This window comes from Prionailurus viverrinus, chromosome B3 (assembly GCF_022837055.1).
Source record: "Prionailurus viverrinus isolate Anna chromosome B3, UM_Priviv_1.0, whole genome shotgun sequence".
Classification (NCBI taxonomy): Eukaryota; Metazoa; Chordata; class Mammalia; order Carnivora; family Felidae; genus Prionailurus; species Prionailurus viverrinus.
This window is the reverse complement of record NC_062566.1, coordinates 129,392,007-129,411,330: the sequence shown is the minus strand read 5'-3', so window position 1 is coordinate 129,411,330 and position 19,324 is coordinate 129,392,007. Positions and strand designations below refer to the sequence as shown.

The 19,324-nt window shown below is 47.7% G+C and overlaps 2 protein-coding genes across 5 annotated transcripts in view; one reads left to right on the top strand and one right to left on the bottom strand.

The window, feature by feature from the left end:
* The window catches only part of NRDE2 (NRDE-2, necessary for RNA interference, domain containing), a 56,419-nt gene extending 45,037 nt beyond the window's left edge, over positions 1–11,382 (top strand). The window contains exons 13-15 of one of the 4 annotated variants that reach the window (XM_047862414.1): positions 1,489–1,560; positions 2,013–3,369; positions 4,401–11,382. In XM_047862414.1, coding sequence (XP_047718370.1) covers positions 1,489–1,560; positions 2,013–2,138 — 198 coding nt within the window. In that variant the 3' untranslated portion in view covers positions 2,139–3,369; positions 4,401–11,382. Of the gene's footprint in view, positions 1–1,488; positions 4,063–4,400 lie in introns of those variants that run through there. The other 3 variants (XM_047862413.1, XM_047862411.1, XM_047862412.1) reach the window with 3 other exon arrangements.
* PSMC1 (proteasome 26S subunit, ATPase 1) lies at positions 3,786–17,401 on the bottom strand. Its single transcript, XM_047862417.1, has 11 exons — positions 17,328–17,401; positions 13,556–13,609; positions 12,191–12,287; positions 10,593–10,717; positions 10,158–10,343; positions 9,876–10,004; positions 8,955–9,051; positions 6,446–6,635; positions 5,798–5,949; positions 5,093–5,247; positions 3,786–4,137 (listed from the first exon to the last, which is right to left on the bottom strand). Exons 1-11 carry the CDS (start codon positions 17,328–17,330, stop codon positions 4,003–4,005), a joined length of 1,323 nt encoding a protein of 440 aa, XP_047718373.1. The 5' UTR covers positions 17,331–17,401; the 3' UTR covers positions 3,786–4,002.
* Positions 17,402–19,324: the final 1,923 nt, after the last annotated feature.

Here is a 19,324-nt window from a genome sequence, read left to right as displayed (position 1 = left end):
GCTCTGATAACCCGGGAGAAAAATCAGAATAGGGCCAGAATGCTGGGGTGCAGGCCACGTGTGCAGGGAGAGGCCGAAGGGAGCCGGCTCCATAAGGAGGGCTGGTGCTTTGGCTGGTTGTGTCTTTGTGCCTTTCCGGGTGCGTGTGCGCACGTGCGGATTTACTCCCTTATTTTCTTTGGGAGAACGATGGAAAGAATTACAGTTTGTTGTTGGCCGTGGCGAGTACGGGAGAAGAAAGGAATTGGGGAAACAGTTAACTTTTCCCACTGAGGTTTGGACTTAGGTTAAAACCTGTTTGGGAGGCGCTTCCAAATGTGCTGTGCTCCCTACACAGTAACCAGCGCTTTCCCACTGAACCTTGTTGTTGTGGATAAAATTACAGTTCTTTTTTTTTTTTAAGTTTATCCATTTATTTGGAGAGAGCGAGGGAGCACAAGTTGGGGAGGGATAGAGAATCCCAAGCAGGCTCTGTATTAGCATGCAGAGCCTGACGTAGGACTTGAATTCACAAACTGTGGGAGATCAAGACCTGAGCTGAAGTCAGACACTTAACCAAATGAGCCACCCAGGCACCCCTCGTTCTTTTTTAAAAATTTTTAAGGGGTGCCTGGGTGGCGCAGTCGGTTAAGCGTCCGACTTCAGCGAGGTCACGATCTCGCGGTCTGCGGGTTCGAGCCCCGCGTCAGGCTCTGGGCTGATGGCTCAGAGCCTGGAGCCTGTTTCCGATTCTGTGTCTCCCTCTCTCTCTGCCCCTCCCCCATTCATGCTCTGTCTCTCTCTGTCCCAAAAATAAATAAACTTTGAAAAAAAAAAATTTAAAAAAAAAATTTTTTTTAAGTGAATTCTACTCCCAACATGGTGCTCAAACTCACAGCCCCAAGATCAAGAGACGCACACGCCATCGACTTAGCCAGCCAGGCGCCCCGAGATTGCCATCGTTTTCAAGATTCTTCGGGTGTTTTGATCACGTACCTGCACAATCGGGAAAGAAACTAGAGTGTATAAAGCGGTCCGCTGGTGCCGTGGGCTCGATGAAGTCAGTCTTACTAACAGAAAAGGGAGCAGGGGCACCCAAGCCGGTGGTCACCGGATTGCATTTTACCCTCCGCTGCCATTTCTTCTTTCCCATTGACCGCTAGCAGAAGTTAGAACATATTGAGAGGCCAGCATGTACGAGAGCCTCTTTGGTTCACCGCGCTGGTGCTGAGTACGTAAGCCTCCGGAGGGACCCTCGGAATCCCGGATCCACCCGAGCACCACACCCCTGCCCTCTGCTCCTCCACCAGCCGTGTCCTCTACAGTTCTGTGCTTGTCCTGTCCTGGTGCTGCGGGTCACGGAACACACGCCATAGTGGCGGTACCAGCCCTTCCCCACGGGCTGGCCCACTGCAGCCGAGCCCCCAGGTGGATTAGTACAGGGTAGTTTCTGTAGCCCTAGACTCTCTGCTTCAAGTAATCATTTCTGTGATTTGCCCCCTGCCTCAGGTTTCCTTAGGAAACAAAGAAAGGAGCAAAGGCGTGTTCTACAAAGCACTTCAGAATTGTCCCTGGGCGAAGGTAAGTTCCAGAGCCCCCGAGATCCGCACATTCCCAGGGACCTTCCCGCCAAGCCTCGGTGCCCGCCCCTCTCTCGTGTCCTTGTGGACAGGGCCCATGCCAGACCCTTTCATCGTGCAGCTGTCCCCCGTGGAGCCTCAGCTGATGGGCGATTGTTTCCTTTCCTTGCGCGTTGCTGTGGGCAAGGGGGTCCGTCATTTGCCCAAAGCTCAGCCCAGATGCTGAAAGCATTGGGGTCTGTGTCCCAAAGCCCGGTCAGGAGGTGTCAAACACAGGGACAGAGATGTCCACCTAGTCCTGACCCCACTTCGGGAAGAGAAGGCTTTGCTGGAGTTCACCCCTTCCACCCCACTTCTGTGAGTTGGGCATCCTGCCCAGTGAGGCCGAAGGGGAGCGCAGGCTGTGGGGGGCGGCGTGGGGGCAGCTGGCTAGCGCTGGACCCCTGGCCCTAGGTGCTGTACCTGGACGCCGTGGAGCACTTCCCCGAAGAGATGCAAGAGGTCCTGGACCTGATGACAGAGAAGGAGCTCCGGGTGCGCCTGCCCGTCGAGGAGCTGGCGCTTCTGCTGGAGGACTAGACCAGGAGGGAACGGGCCCTGCCTTCCGGGCCTCTCGCCTGCCCCGCCCCCGACCCCCCCACCGGAGCCGGGATGCGCAGGACTGGGACGCATGTGTGTGAGCATGTGTCACGAGACCTCCGCTTTTCAAGTTTCTTAATTCTTAGTAATTTGGGTCTGGGTTATCAGTCTTTTACCTCTTGCACATTGTTTGGATGTGTGAAGGACACAAAACCATTGCTTACATATTGTATATGTGAATGTGTGTACGTAGGGAACAATCCTGCCAAGTGAAAACTAAACCCGTCGTGGCTGGTGTGCGGGAGGTCTGTTCCACTCCTCTGCCCGGCCGTGAACGTTCCCCACTGGCACCCTTGGTGGTCCTGCCGTCGTGGTAGGAAAGGTCTGGTTTCTGAGCACTCGGCCCTCTCCCCGCAGCTGGTGAGGAGAGCAGCTTTTGCCCTTAAGAGCCGTTTAAAACTTGGTGTTCTGGCCTCGCTCCCATTTTAAAAGTTTCTCATTATTTGCTAGGCTCTTGATGCCACCTCCCTTCTGTGGACCAGGAGCATCACCTGGGGGCTTGTTAGAGATGCAGCCTCTGGGCCCACCTCAGCCCTTCTGAGTCAGGGCCTGCACTTGAACAGGACCCCCTGGGGACTCAGGTGCACCAAGTGTGGGGGGCACTGCCCAAAGGACCCCTGCGGCAGGGGAGTGTGCAGGCGGCCATCTGAGAAGTGCAGAGTGGAGCCAGCGCCTTCCCACCAAACCCACCCCTGCCTGGGGGCTGTGACACAGAGGCCCAGACCCAGACCTGCCAGGCCACATTCTTGTTTTGATTTCTGAGGGTATGAATGGAACGAAACGTAAATATCCACATTCAGACCACTTTCTTCTGAAAAGGACACGCCTTGCAGTCATTATTAAGGACACTGAACTGGGAGGAAATTGCTCTATCTTCCCTGAGGTCCTGCTCTAAGAGAAACGCGGACAGCTGCTGACTCTATCGTGATCTCTAGAATGGCTGAAGTTGTATTTCTTTGGCATCTCATCCAGAGAAGCCCGTGTCGTGGAAGAGAATCTTGCCTAGAAACCAGCGGACACTGGTTGGGGAGAAGGGCGGCGGGTCAGGGCACCCAAGGAAGGTGGCTGGCCAGCCAAGTGGACGCTTGCCTTGATCTGTCCCGCTTCCTTCGCGGCTTCAAAACTGAACTGTTCAAGAGAGGGGAGAAGTGCCGGAAATGGATGAAGAAAGGTAAGGGGGAGCTCTAACAGGTTTTGAGAACCCTTGAGGGGGGTGAGGTTTCTGAACCTAGGAACGAGCAGGCAGGGCAGATTCCTGTTGGGAACTTTGCTTAGCAACGCCAATACCTTCCTGCCCAAAGGATGCTAGAACCCTCATGCTCCACAGACCTTCCAGAAGGGAAAGCTGAGTTTCCTTCTGAAGCCAGAACCACACAGTCGGCCTCTATTGCTTAAACAGCAGACACCGCTGGCTTTGCGGCTGCTGTTGTCCAGCCCTGCTGCCGGCTCTGGGGAGGAGAGCAGGGCAGGAGGTGTTCAGGTCTACACTCCTGGCCGTCGCCCAGAAGCCTCCCTAACGCCTTGGTCCACCTAATGCTGGACCGGCTGCTGAGCGGCTGGCGTGGAGGCTCCAGAAACGGGACAAACTGAGGAGGCGCTCACTTTATTGGGGGGAGAGCACTGCATGTGGCCAACACATGAAGGCAGCCTGGCGGGCACCCTACACACCGCGCTCAAAAAGGGACACGGGAGGTTTTGCTAAGAAAGACCAACGGGAACGTGGGTTCCTCTGGGCGGCTTCCCAGCCTCATCCCTCGGAGGAGTCGGGACACCCCGACCGTTTCCTTGAAGGCAGATGTGGTCGCTACAAGTAGAGCCCTTCAGGGGTGCCTTCTTGTTTTTTATAAAGAACGTTTTCTTTCGATTTTTTGAAGTCTTCATTTGTTACTTTCATTCTGCGTTCTCTCAAGGCCATCAGACCAGCTTCTGTACAGATCGCCTGTGAGAACAAACAGTATGTTCAGAAAATGAAATACTTTGTGTTCTAATGATTCCGAGAGCTACTTTGAAATAAGGTGTAAGACGCCCACACTAAAACTGCCTCAACCATTTGGGAAAAGATGAGATCTTGTGAATGTCTGAAGCCTTGTAATGATTTTCTCAGGGGATCTGAGGTGGCTTGGAGGAGGAGGACTGGCTCGGGGTCTACCCAGCGGAGTGGCTTGGGAGGGAAGCTCTACCAACGCCCCACTGTCGTTACAGGGAGCCACGTTCCCGGGCCACAGATGCCGTTACACCTGGAAACTTCGCGGCAACAGAGCACACGTCCAGTTCACCTACCTACACTGAGGAGAGAGCATGCGTTCTGGCTAAATGGAAATCTCCCCATTTACTGCATTTATTGTCTCGCAACACTTGCCAAAAGTAAAACAACCCACACAACATGATGTGATAAAACCACAATCTCAGCACTAAGTTTCTATCTGGTTGTGACCCTCAGGATATTTCAAATGGTTCAGCAAAAAAGAAAGTGAACAGAATGATAAAGCAAAGAGGTAAAACGGTAACACTTGGTGAACCGAGGTGATGGGTATGTGGGCATTTACTATTGTTGCAACTTTTCTGAAGACTTCAAATTTCCTAAAATACAAAGTTCATGCAAAATTTAAAAACTCTCTTTAAGTTGAAGTTACCGACAAAGACCCTAACCTAGTTCTACAGATGCCAATGATACGCAATTCAGTGCAGGCACCGGCGTGAAAAGGCCCCACACGCGCCGTCCCTACCTGACGGTGGCACTTACCCCTACCTGACAGAAACCCAGGTCCTCACATACAGAGCAGGCTGGCCCCACACTCAGTGCTGCCGAGCCTCGCCCTAATTCTGGTCATCTGGGAAGAAACGTCCTCACGCGCACACACAACCAAGAGGTACAGTCCAGCCCAGGTTCTCACCTTGATGTCGGCCCCAGAGAGGTCATCTTTAGCCATGATCAAGTCGTCCAGGGTCACATCATCGGCCAGCGTCATCCTGCTTGTGTGGATCTGAAAGATGCGCCTCTTGGTCTTTTCATCGGGCAGGGGGAACTCAATTTTCCTGTCAATGCGGCCTGCGGGTATAAAAGGTTTCCAGTCACACCCCTGTGGCTCCCCCCAGGCTCCGCTGTGGCTCGGGAAGCCTGTCTCCTCACACCTGCAGTTTCAGAGGGAAACTTCCCTTGTGGGAAGGGTCCAAATCTTGAAAAGTGAACACTGCTCTTTGTAAATACCCACGTTTGAATTCATCCCGTTTAAAAGAAATCCTCTCTCCTCTGGTACCTTCAGAAACACACAAACTAGCTACTGCTGCTTTTGGTGCTACCCGAGTGCGAAATTAACTGGAGCTACCAGAGGAGCTATTTCTTCAGAAAAAAAGAGTATTCATTACGGGAAAGAGAAACGGTCACGACTTAAGACCGCGATGACAAGGGCCACACTACACCTACTACATCATGCTCTTAGCCATTACCTCAGTGGAACGCAGCTTTTGGGAAGTCATTCTACACTTCAATAATGTACTTGCCTTGACGTGTATCACTTTTAAATCCCCCGAAAGTGCACTTAAACACGAACACATATAAACACACTCACTCTCCGTGATGGGACAAAAGCAAATCTGACCTGGTCTGATAAGTGCTGGATCCAAAGTTTCTATCCGGTTTGTGGCCATGATAACTTTCACGTCACCCCTTGAATCAAATCCATCCAACTGGTTCAACAGTTCCAACATTGTTCGCTGGATTTCTCTTTCACCACCGGAATTTGAATCGTATCTTTGAAAAAGAAGAGAAGGGATGAAAACCGAACTGATCTCCTGCTGAAGGGGAATTATAAAAACACCTCTGATGCCCTCAATTCTAGCAACAAAATCAGCACAGCCTCCCAACCACCACATAATCTTACTTAAACTGTAGATGTTTTGTGCCTGAGATGGCATCATTAATTCAGATTGCACGTTTGGTATCTGAGCCCCCGACCCAACCATGAGCTCCTGGAAAGCCTTGTGACAATGGCTGCGTCCCCAGAGTGCAGATGATGCCTGGCTCAGAGGGAAACTCAAGGCATGGCTGCACACTAATCTCCAGACGGTCACGACTCCCGGGTGGTTGTCACCTGGCACCCCGGAGCAGAGCCTAAAGCGTCCACAGCCGCGTACAGAAGGAGCCAAGGCAAACCCATGTGCGGGCCACGCAGGCAGTGCTCCGTGATCATTCTCAGACAAGAGCTACAAGGTCTTTACCTCTAAATGACACAAAGAGAAAAATGTACCTTTTTGTTCCAATGGCATCAATTTCATCGATAAACACTATGGATGGCGCGTGTTCTTCTGCAACTCGAAATAACTCCCGAACGAGTTTGGGCCCATCACCTAGGTACTTCTGAATAAGTTCAGAGCCAACCACTCTAAGGAAAGTGGCTGAGGTTTGGTTTGCTACTGCTTTGGCTAATAAGGTTTTACCTATTTTAGGTTAGAAAAAGAAAGACAAAGTGAAAAAACCCTCAAGTGCTGTCTTAACTTGAAAACCCTGTCACTACCACCTAAAACGGGCATAAAAAACGGGCAGATCCCTCCGATGAAAAGGCATGCCACCATTCCAGTGTCTTGACATTATGTTCTCCAAGGCAGATAAGAGGAAATTCAGAACGTTCTGATTATTTTTAACCATCTTCCTAAAGTCATCATCATAGTGTCAGAAAATACACTTTACTGGGTTATTCGAACTTGCATAGAAGTTGCAAGTTATTAACCCGACGCATGCCACCAGGGTTTGAGATCCAAACTCTACTCTGTGAAACAATCAGTGATGGAAAAACGGCCTGAGAACCCTAGGTCTGACCTAAGGAAACACTCTTTAGCACCAGGCCTGCAGCCCCCGGGGCCACCTGAGGAGTCGTGGCTGTGCTGGCTGGGCTTCCCCGAGGCTCAGCTGAGACAGGGCCAGCTCCCAGTGAAACCCACAAATGATAGCTCTTCAGACTTTTCTCAGTCTCTGTTGTGTCCTTGTGAGGAACTTCCTCTCCCCAATCTCAGGGAAGATCTCAAACATTTCCAGTCCTACCCCGTTCCTTGAGATTTCTATTTCAGGTCAAAACCAAGAGATCTGGCAGCCATTTTGTGAACTTTAGGGCTGGAAGACCTTGGCCCCTTTGATGGTGAGTGAGGACAGGGGCACAGGGCCAAGCAGGAGCATCAGGACACAGTGGCAGTTAGAGCAGGGCCGGTAAAGGACCAACCTTAGGCCCGCGGGGGAAGGGGAGGAGGCTGCCGGGGAGTAACACGGAAGACTTAGTTCAAGTGGAAAGAAGGACGAGGCTACAAGATGTGGCCACGACATCCTTATGGTGAGACAGACAGAGGGCTGGGTGTGAAGGCTTAAAGTGCGGAGACTCCCCGAGAGAACCGACTAGGGCTGGTGAACAGAAGACAAAAAGGACCTAAGGGGGTGGCATCTGTCAGTCCAGAAGCGGCCAAGGCCAGCTGCTGTGGCACTGCAGTAGCCAGAGGGCTCACCGAACCGGCTTCTTCCTCCTCCTGTCAGGCCCACCACCCTGTGCTTCACCCCAGCTCCTCAGATCGGTCCCCAGCAGTGCACATGCACCAAAGGAGGCCTCTCTTCCAGCCTCAGCCCTGTTGCCAGCTCACTCCCAGAGCGACCGCGGCCTTGGGCTAGTGGTCACTGGCCTGACACTTGATTTCCTGGGCTGTAAGAGGACAGGCTGCAGAAGCTCCATGCCTCCGGAGCTCGTCTCCACTTGTGTCCCAGTCCCTCCACTGTGGGCAGTCCCCAGTCCTCTCAGGATCCTCCTGGGAACGTGGTTTCAATTCACTCAAATAACTGTGCTTCCTCTGGAATTTACACAGCGATGTACTAAGTCCTGGACTGTACAACTTACTCAGGTCAACTAGTCGCACGGTGAACCAAATATATGTGTTTTTATCTTCATCTATGTATACAGTATTATATTCATTCAGTACCAATGGACCAGAGAATGAACCTAATCTGAACAGCACAGAATAGGTTTTAAATCAGCGGTTCTCCACCATGGTTCTGATGTCTGGCCACACACTCCAGATGCAGATCGGGATTTTCAGGGTGGGACCAAATACTGGTATTTTTTAAAGCTCCAGGGTCTGGGCTGATGGCTCAGAGCCTGGAGCCTGTTTCCGATTCTGTGTCTCCCTCTCTCTCTGCCCCTCCCCCGTTCATGCTCTGTCTCTCTCTGTCCCAAAAATAAAAATAAACGTTGGATAAAGAAAATAAAGCTCCAGGGTGATCCTAGTGTACAGCCAAGGTTGAGCATCCTGGTTTATTTCCTGTCTTCTAAAGTATATTTAATAGACTCACACTAATCTTGAATCATGAATACTTGAAAGCCTTATGTTTTACAGCATGTAAATGAGGTATACAAGAGGAGTTCTAAGAAACTGTAAATGCATTCACACTGAGCAGGCATTTGGGGTGGGGGCTGCCTACTGGTGTTAGTTTTTTGTTGCAATTCCTACTACTGTTTTTAACACATTAAGTCTGTTAAGTCTACAATTTCAAGTCTAAGATAATTCAGTTTCTAGGCATCTACTATACAGATAAATATACTTTTGTGTAATAGGTATGTTTCCGTATTTATTCCAGAAACGTCCAAAATGCCGCTTAGAGAACTTTGTTTTAAACTAAGGAATTGTGGCATCATTACTCAAGAATTAATTATAACAAGCTAATACTGCAGCTCAGGAGATCAGCTGAGTGCCCAGAGAGTGTCAAACACGGAGCATACGTACCTGTGCCAGGTGGTCCATAGAGAATGACCCCTTTTGGGGGCTTTATACCCATCTCTTCATAATATTCAGGATGAGTGAGAGGAAGCTCCACAGATTCCTACAGAAAACAAACACTGGTAAAAATAAAACGCTTTCCTACTAAAATTACCAGATCCATTAACCGGCGTCAGGAATACAGCTCACTTTCAACAAAAATAAGCTAAAACCTCACTTACTACTGTTAGAGACACTGTGGGTGACTTCCTCTAGCAGCAAGGACACATTGAAGAGGACCTCTGTCCCGCCTGAGCTGCCGCCCCCTGCCTATTGCTCCCAATTTCCCTCTAACTTTCCAGAAGCCAGCCTTGAGCAACATTTAATAAGCTCTTCCTGAGCAAAAGAACTTCAAGTGAAAATACACCCTTTCCATTTAAACTACAGACAGGAGCTGGGATGATTTTCTGATTGCTGTTACACCGACGGACACGCTGGCTAGAGATCGAGCTGTCTGAGAGGTGCCGAGTGGAGACCGGGGACAGCTGTGCATGACCTCCCTACAGACGAGACGCCGTGCAGGTGGCTGGCCCACAGCCAACCTGAATGACCACTGCACTTCCCCCGACTCACACTGTCCCCACATCACTGGAGGTTTCCAGATGGCCACAGCTGAAGTTAACACAGATGGAAACATTATATATTCACACACACAATAAACACTGCATATACAAAGGATTAAGCTGCAGCTGCTGAAGCAACAATCACCCAATTTATTTCCATTACCTAACTCGGTATTAACAGCTACAAAAGAGCACACTGGCAAGCTCTGTTACTGTTTGATCAGTACAGAAAAAACAAAATATGCAAAATAACTCTAAGCACCCTAAATGAGGCAGCAGTAAGAAATCTAAAGTCTAAAAACCCAGAGCCGGTGCCTAGACCTACCTTAATTTCCTGGATTTGGTTGTCCAACCCCCCAATATCAGCATAGGTTTCCTGGGGGGCCTTTTCTACTTTCATCACCGTGACCAAGGGATCCGTGTCATCCATGAGCACCCCTATGACGGCATGTACCTACAGAGAACGTTAAGTTTTACTGCAGGGACGTGAGGTTTACACAATCCATTTACAACAGTGCAATGCCAGTCACCAGAACGGCACGGATAGGCGGATCTGAAAGGAAGGAGAAAGCATCCCTAATTCGGGGCTTCGAGACCGGCAACTTGCCTTGTGGTTGAGCAGGACCGAACAGCCTGGCTCCAGCAGGTCCTTGTCTACAAAGGAGAGAATGCTGACGTAGTGTTCTGAGCCCACAGACGTGGACACGATGGCGTGATTGTCATCAATGATCTCTTCCAACGTTCCTACCGACATCGGGGTCCCCCTCAGATCATCCACCTTTGATCTCTCCTCCTATGTAAGAGTATGCCACGAAGGAAAAGCGGGTTAGACCTAAAAAGTAGACAATGCTGACAGTTTTACTAGAGTTACTAGATTTTACTACGTTTACAAAGCAGGTGGTGCTTTTAAAAGGCAGCTAATTTATGATTCACAAGAGGCTGCACAGGTCAACTGCTTGAATTTCACTTATTCACTGAATTCTATTTAATAACTAAAACCGTCAATTTGTAAAATCACAGTTACAGTAATTTCTCAGTTTACCTCTTGCTTTTCTTCTAAAGGCTTCATTTGTTCCTGATTTCTAATGAATTCTTCCTCCATGAGAAGATAGTCTTTAATTCTCTCTAACTTCAGTAATTTTAAGCGGCACTGAGTGTGAGGTGTCACTGTAATTAAAAAGGTTTTATTGTATGTGGAGCTTGACGTTCGCAATGAATTAAGTCCATCCATAAGAAAAAAAGGTTAAGACTTAAAATAAGCCAATAAGCAGGCGCCTAAATGCAAAGGGAAGAGAGACTTTGGCAGTTCTAAGTAAGCAGGTAAAAACGGGACGAGTTCTATGACCAGACAGCTAATACAAAATGACATACACTAAGTGAACTGTCTTTATATATAAGAAAAAAAGAACTCAAGGACCCAAAAGACAGTTTGCTTCGGTGTTTTATTCCCCATAGGTGCTAATAAAAGTAGCTACAAGTGCTGTTCAGTCAGAATACATGCTGCATGCTAGCTAGAACAAAAGCATCCACTTGTAGGAGGACCGTGAGATATCAGTGGTATTAACATAGGCGGCAAACATTTTTTCCACACTCTTCTGCGTTCTTTTGGCTTGAAGTCCCCTGCTGCACAGGAATTTTAGCATATATAGACAAAAATGCCAATCTTTTCTTTTGTGGTTCCTAGGTTTCTTCAAAATGTCTCTCCTTCCCTGAGGTTAAATATATTCCTGAATTTTTGTTCATTTACTTATTTTCACGTCTGTACTACATCTGGCAAAAAGGGATCTAATTTCATTTTCCCTCAACAGCAAATAAAATATGCCAGCCATTTATGTTAAATACTTCGTCCTCTTCCCACAGAACTCAGACATCACCTTACCATATAGTAATGACCCATGTAACCTGACTTCCTATGCTCTTCTGGCAATCTGAGGACCTAGTCTTTACAGATACCACATTGACTCATTATTCATTTTTTCAAATTGTCGGATTCCTTTCATTCTTAACCAACCAACAGTTATTGAAATTATTTCATCTAAGCAGGAAGAGACTTGTTTAGATGGGGATGGGAGGGTTATGTAAGACGAAGTGATGAGAAGAAGGCAGCCATGGGAAGGAGTGGGGGAAGAACGTTTTTAAGCAAAGGGCAAAAGCCCTAATGTGGATAAGAGTCAAAGAACACAAGGCAGGGCCATGTGAATGACAGCAAGGGGAGTGACGGGCTGAGGACAGAGAGGTGGGCTGGGTCAGGTCACCTGCTCTGAATCTCAGTCTATGTTCAGTATGAAGCCACTGAAACAGCTGGTGTTCAGGAATCCCAAGACGGACGTTCCAACACAGTGGCGTTCCATTTCTTCGGGGAATAAGCTTGTTTTCTAAGTTATTGAAGCTCAATCTGACTTTTCTAATCTCAAACTACACTCTTCCATACCTCAGAGGAGCTGGCTGTTTAAGCGAGACATGGTTGTATACCGTCTGCACACTGCTAACACCAAAACACAGCTTTTACCGCAGCCCGGAGGAGGGCCACACCTGCGAGCAGAGCTGCAGCCACCCCGTTTCCTGACTCCACATTCCGACCTCTACGCTACACACACAGACGGCTCTCGTGGAACCGACACAGCAGGGAGGAACCATTACCCAGTGGCAGCTTGCTGGCAGCATCCGGTCCCTTTGTTTTCTTCTTCTTTTTCCCCACTCTGGTTGGTACAGGAGGTTCGTACTTCTTTTTCTTGTCCTTGAATTTTTAGAACAGCAGGAAAAAACAAAAACCATACCAATCATATCAAAACACAAACTTCTGTAGGGCCATCATCTATTTCTCGGGGCTGTAATTTTCCTTATCTTTCAGAATGCTATTAAAAACTCCTTTTACAAATAAAGCTAGGTTTACACTTCTGCAATTGGTGAATGTAACTGATCTTTTTATTTTTTTATTTTTAAAAGTTTATTTATTTTGAAGGAGTCCGTATCAGAGGCAGAGAGACAGAGACAGAGACAGAGACAGAGACAGAGAGAGAGAGAGAGAGAGAGAGAGAGAGAGAACCCCAAGCAGGCTCTCTACTGTGAGGGCGGAGCCTGATGTAGGGTTCAATCTCATGGACTGTGAGATCATGACCCGAGCTGAAATCAAGAGTCAGACGCTTAACTGACACATCTTGATCTTTCTTTTTACAATACACAATGATAGACTATTCAATAAGGACTAGAGGTCAGAATTCAGAATTATATACCAAAAGTTTGAGCTGAAATAATGAGACAATTCTTCTTCACATCTGAGGATATTAAACACTAATTTACTGGCAATCTATTTTAACACTCTGTAGTGTTATTTTACACATTTAAAAATCATTAATTCAGGGTGGGGGGCCTGAGTAGTTCAGTTGGTTAAACAAGCATTCGACTCTTGGTTTCGGCTCAGGTCACGATCTCACGGTTTGCGGGTTTGAGGCCTGTGTCATGCTCTATGCTGCTGGTGCGAAGCCTGCCTGGGATTCTATCTCCCTTTCTCTCTGCCTGTCCTACAACCACACTCCCTCTCAAAATAAATTAAAAAAAAAATCATTAGTTCAGGGCACCTGGGTGGCTCAGTCATTTGAGCATCTGACTCTTGATTTCGGCTCAGATAATGATCCCAGTGTTGTGGGATCAAGTCCTGTGTCAGGCTCTGTACCGAGTGTGGAGCCTGCTTAAGATTCTCATTCTCATTCTCATTCTCTCTCTCTCCCCTCACCTCCCCTCTCCTCCCACTCACCCCCTTTCTCTCTCTAAAACGAAAATAAAAAAATAAAAATCATTAATTCATAATTACTTACTTGACAGGTCAATAATCTTCTACAACATGAAACGGATACTGTATGTGAGGCCAGGCTGGTTAAAAAACTACAGGATTACTTATTTTGCATTTTGACACTCACGAGTCCCCAAAGGACTTCTCAGCTGAGAGCCAAGATATGTTGCACAAGATATGTTTACTCACATCACAGACACATCTGGCTTATTTACCTTGTCATCCTTCTTGCCACCTCCAGGGCCATGACCACCACTCTGACTTTGACCCTGAAAAAAGAAATCAGAGGTATAAATTCGGAATGTGATCACTTCAAAAGAACATCCTTATATTCCCATGATTCCATGACACCATTTAACATTTCTGGACTTAAGATGTACCTTGCAGTCAACATGTACATTTAGCATCGTAGAAATTTCTTTTCTTCCTGAAAAGCTGTTAGTGGATCAATGGTGTGCCCTGCAACTGTTTGCATCTTAAATCAAGGACAAGTCTACTAAGAAACTGATGTATAGTAATGAGGTTGGGATTCTAAGACCACCCCTTTTTTGAGGGGAAGTAGAGCTTGACATTCTTTAATATAAAACTACTTGAGTGAGTATATTTCATGAAATTAGGCCATCAAAGCTAAGTCATTTTACCTATTTAACAATCATTTACCAATCGTTTACTCCTTACTACGATCACACCGAGACCCAGGAGACTTTCCTTTCAAAGGCAACTTACATACCTCCCATCTCTAAAGCCTGGGGCTCTCAGGCAGGTCTTTCTTCCCAACCTGAAAAGCTAAATCACCTTAAGGTATCAAGAACTCAAGTGTATTAATACACTCGTGGGATTTGGGGATTTTAAAACAGACCCCTCGGCTACAAGGGATGGCTTAATAAAGAACAGTATCTCAAAGCTGGTGGCATTTTAAACAATAGTGAACTTACTTGAATAGAGGAGCCCTCAGTCCCCTCAAATCACTTCCACGTAAGCACCTCTAAATTAATACACCACCAGTTTAATTATCAAGACAGAACAATGTATCATTGTTACCTAGAAGAGTTAGGGTCAAATATAGTTCCCCACCTGCAGGATTCTTAAAATTCTGTGCTTTATTCTGAAGAAGGTAATTGCAGGCTCTGAAACACTGTGGTTCACAGAGTTAGCTCTACCGCAGTAGGCTGTCCAAAGTACAGGCCTTTAATACTTACACCTCCTAAAGAAATGTGCTGTTGGCTGGGGCAGCTAATGTTTGTGGGGTGCTTACTATGTGCCTAAGTCTCTGCCAGACATTTTCCTTTACTACTTCATTAATTCCACACCACCCTTCAAGGTAGGGTTTATCATTCCCACTTTTTAGACGAGGAACTGCGATGAGCCTAAGAACACGGGCTATGGAATCAGATGCATCTAGCTTTAAACTCCATCATGCAGGTCACCTCCCTGAGCCTCAGCATTCTTAACCAGAAAGTGGGGATGATTCTAGCTCCCCTTACTGAAGATGAGGTAGGGCACAGAAACCACTCAGCATGTGCATGACTCACAGTAACTCCTCAGCAATACAATATCACCAGTGAACAAGAAAACATTAGGGTCAGGATTTTAATGACCAGCCTGGTTACAAAACCTGGGCTCTGAAATAAATCTATCTGGTTCAGTTCTTCACTCTCATTTAACCCATCTCTGTTTTTATCCAGAACTCTGACCTCCCCCTCACCCTCCCACAGCATTTTCTCCCCTCACCAATCCAGCTGTTCCTTTGTAAAAGGAACTGATCCTTTAATTTTCCTCAACAACCTTCAGCTGCTCCCCAGCATTTATGGTGTAATGTCCACACTCTAGAGTGGCAGACGTGGCCCCTGCCACACTGGCTGCAGCTAACCTTTCCCAGGTTCGTCTACCACTCGCGATCCCGCAAGTCTGGCCCCACAGGAGGGCATCTTCCTGTACAGGTCATAAACCTCTTCGTTTCTGGGGCATTTTACAAGATGTTTCTCAGTCTCAAATAACAATAACAAATATACCCATTTCAAGCCCTTACTCTATGCCAAACAGTGTGCATTCTCAGGGTATCATCTAGTTTACTTCTTACAGACCCTATGAAATTGGCACAATCATAACCCCTGGTTTACAGATACGGAAACCAAGGCCCAGAGATGTTAAGTGACTTGCCTATTATCACAAAGCTTGTCAGAGATGTAGCCAGGAATCACGGTCTATTGGACACCAATATCTTCCTGCATGGCCTCTAGCAAAGACTGGCAGGGTTTGTGTAATAGCACAGCCACTTAATGTGTCTCTGTTTCCTCCTTGGTAAAGTGAGGATGATAATTACCGTAAGGATAAGAAGAAAATGCTGGAATATAACCCTATGTCTATTGCAGCATTATTTACAGTAGCCAAGATATGGAAGCAAGCTAAGGGTCCATCAATAAATGAATGGATAAAGATGGTGAGGCGTGTAAATGCACACAAACACCATGGACATTACTCAGCCATTAAAAAAAAAAAAAAAGATCTTTCCATCTGTGACATTAACGGACCCAGAGGGTATTAAGTTAAATGAAGTCAGACAGAGAAAGACAAATACAACACGATTTCACTTGTATGTGGCATCAAAAAACAAAGCAGAAACAGATCCATAAACACAGAGAACTGGTGGCTGCCAGAGGAAAGGGACAGTGGGTGATGGGGAATGGAAGGCACAGGCTTCCAGTTATAAAAGGTATAAATCCCGGGGATAAAAGGTAAAAGGTACGGCACATAAAGCACATAAATATACAGACAGTGGCACTGGGATAGCACTGCACTGTAAAGGGACAGATGGCACCTACAGTGAGAGCACAGCAGAGAACAGACTCGTCCAATCACTGGGTTGTCCACCTGAAACTAATTTAACACTGTGCCAGCTCTACTCCAATAACAATAACAGTGACAAAGAGAATAACGCTGGAAAAGTACCTAGCCCATGCTTAGAACATTACCCCCGAAGTCCTTACAAGACCTAGAAGACTATGTGGTCGGCGTTCTTGATGTCCAGGATACAGGCTAAACACACTGCCATCTCAGGCCCTTTGCGCTTACCTGTTCCTTCTGCCTGGAGCCCCTTCCCCTCAGATGTCTGCATAGGCTACTCTCATTTTGTTTAGACCCCTGCTCAAATCTCACCTCCTCAGAGGGGCCTTTGCTAACACCCTATGTAAAATAGCCATCCCATCCTTTTCTATAAACAACCATATAGCACTGGCCACCCACCCATCTCTCTCCCGTTCCCTGCCATCGTATTGCAAGTCTGCTTTTCGATGTGTGTGTGTGTGTTCGCCTTGTCTAGAATGTAAGCTCCTTGAAGGCAGAGACTTCGCCAATCACGCTCACCTCTTGCGCCCTCACCGCTTAGAGCAGAACTTGGCCAAAAAAAAAAAGTTGCAGGTGCTCAATAAACACCTGCCTACTGAACTAACGAACAACTGCTAGCGGGAGGCTCCCCTCCGAGGTGCACCAGTCACAAAGACGTCAGTCTTGAATGCCTGCCCCAAGTGCCCCCACTCCCCGCGGCCGTCCACCGCCGCGCTCTCCCCTCCTCGGCCGGAACGAATCCCTCCCTCTTCTGCGGTCGCGCAGCCCTTCACCTGAGCGGCTCAGAAAGCACTGGTCCCAGGTGCTCAGGGAGGCTCCCGCCGGAACTCCCCGCGCCGGTCAGCGGGGCCCCGGGCGACGGAGGAGCAAAGCCGGGCGCCCTGACCCGCTCCGCCGCCCCACTAGCAGCCCTCCCGGGGGACCCTGCGCGCCAGGGGCCCCAGGAACCCCGGTCCGGGCCCGCTGGTCGGCCCCGGCGGACCTCAGCACTGTCTCCGGGAGCCCCCGACCCCCGAGGAGAGCGGGCCGGCGGGCAGGAAGGCGGGCGGGTCGAGTGCCTCGGGGAGCCGCCTCGCCCTCTCGTCTCGGGTCGCTTCGACCCCGTCGCACCGCCACCACCGGCCGAAACCCTTAGTCACTCACCATCTTGCTCCGGCCGCTTGAACCACCGCTACCGGATATGCATCTGCCAAGGCGGCCGACAGAAGCGGAAGTTGCCTAGTGACGCTACGGAAGCCGAGAGGAGCCAAATCCCTCCCTGACGGAGTCGCTCTCCAAGGGCTTGGTGGGGCAACGAAATATCTTAGAAGCAAAACGTGAATCTTGTAAAATATTTTACTTGAAAAAGAATTTTATTTTTTATTATTTTTTTCCAAAAGCGTTTATTTATTTTTGGGACAGAGAGAGACAGAACATGAACGGGGGAGGGTCAGAGAGAGAGGGAGACACAGAATCAGAAACAGGCTCCAGGCTCCAAGCCATCAGCCCAGAGCCTGACGCGGGGCTCGAACTCACGGACCGCGAGATGGTGACCTGGCTGAAGTCGGACGGTTAACCGACTGCGCCACCCAGGCGCCCCTGAAAAAGAATTTTAAATCGAAGTTGTTAGGCTGTTGTCAACAGTTTAAGACGACGACGTAGACTTTGAAAGAAGTAAGACAATTGTGAAGATATAAAATATTTTAAATCTGCAAAAATCTTAACTGAGAAGAATTTCACGTGTTGCTGCAAGAACTGGAATGGAATTATAACGGCGAAGGTGACATAAACTTTTGGATCAACATTTAAGCTATTATTTGGGCTCTGGAATAGACGTGATCATCTGAGAGTATTTCCTTGTCTAATGAGTTACCTGGGTGCGTTTTCTTTTTTCCTTTGATGCTTTGTGGCTTGTGATGATGTCACATGTTGTCTTAAAATAACTAGTCTTGCACCTGGTTGGTAACGTTGATCATTTATTACACCCACCAGGACATTAGAAAGATAGCAAGCATCCCTTTGGCCTCTGGAAACTTCCACAACTGGTGCTCAAAATGTTGCCTGTTGCTGAACTGGAGAGATGGAATTCATTCTTGTTTTTTGTTTTTTTCTCTGCTCCTGATTAGTTTAGGCATTTTAGTTGTGAAATGCTAAAAACATTTCACTAACACCCAACAGGTACAAAAATAGGAAATCACTCTTTCCTTTTCATCATCATCGATAAAAACTATGTCTTGCCAACTGTTGATCTCTGCTAACAAATCTGGCATCTGCATGATATGTGAAACAGTATGATAGGTGAGGGGCAAGACAACTCCCCCTTCACGAATGCTGAGAGAAACGCCAGAGTTGTATGGAATGTCTAAGCAATCTGTGTATAACCCGAAGAAGTGTAGAGGTCCTGAGGTGGTGTCACATTCAAAGAAGCACAGACTGATAATACTTAAGAAAACAAATTCTGGAGGACTTGCATTAAGAAGCCCCTCAATGCACAGAAAACACATTCATCTCTTTTCTCCCTCCTGCTGGCCCCGTCACTATTCTCCACTCCAATGACAGCCAGCTCTGTAACCCCAACTCTTGCAGCTTCCAACCTCCCCAAGCACCACGTGCTCCAGTCTTTCCACCCCCTCCCTGCTTCTTAGCTATTCATTTTGTAGATAAACGTAACTTCTCTACTCTCCTTAGTGTTAGCTCCCTTTTTCCAATTTCTTGGATTTCCCCTGAAAAGGGGGCACAGAAACTGACCCGGTCAGGGAATATCCATTTGCCTTAGGGGAAAAAAAAAAGGGTGGGGCTGGGAAGAAGATGAGAGATTATGAAGAATCACATTAGTGACTTTTGCCTTGCTCACAGAAGTAATATTTTGTTTGTAGTTAGCCTAGGCTGTGTTTAGGACATCCAGGAATTGAAACACGATACTGAATATCACAATAGCGTATACATATAAATGTGTACAGTTGTATATGGACTTATACTTCTGCTTGTGTTTGAGTAGGTGTGCGTATCTATTGTCTTCTCTGTATCTCTGCACACACACATGCACACACACACACACACACACACACACACACACACGTTGATGCCCTGCAAGTATCCAAGGCCAAACTTAGTGTCTTCCCCTAGGACCTCACATATATTTTATCCTGGCTAATGACACC